The 201-nt window shown below is 48.8% G+C and overlaps 1 protein-coding gene across 1 annotated transcript in view; it reads right to left on the bottom strand.

Moving 5' to 3' along the window:
* The window catches only part of EMH_0007700 (uncharacterized protein), a gene marked incomplete at both ends in the record, with an annotated part of 7,653 nt that overhangs the window by 4,413 nt on the left and 3,039 nt on the right, over positions 1-201 (bottom strand). Inside the window, one exon of the mRNA XM_013498110.1 lies at positions 73-165. Coding sequence (XP_013353564.1) covers positions 73-165 — 93 coding nt within the window. The remainder of the gene's footprint in view (positions 1-72; positions 166-201) is intronic.

Genomic DNA, 201 nt, shown 5'->3' with positions numbered 1-201 from the left:
GCAGCAGCAGCAGCAGCAGCAGCAGGAGCAGCAGCAGCAGCAGCAGCAGCAGCAGCAGCAGCAGCAGCTTACTGGTCCTGTGCTTCTACGATGCATCTTTTCCAGTTGATGGAGTGTACGTACACCCGAACAGGCTGCCGCCAAAACCACAGACTGTTGACGCATCTATAAAAAAAAACAAACATATTTTATTTTATTTTA

Source organism: Eimeria mitis, genomic scaffold, assembly GCF_000499745.2.
Source record: "Eimeria mitis Houghton genomic scaffold, Emh_scaff319, whole genome shotgun sequence".
Classification (NCBI taxonomy): domain Eukaryota; phylum Apicomplexa; class Conoidasida; order Eucoccidiorida; family Eimeriidae; genus Eimeria; species Eimeria mitis.
This window is presented reverse-complemented; position numbering and strand designations above follow the sequence as displayed.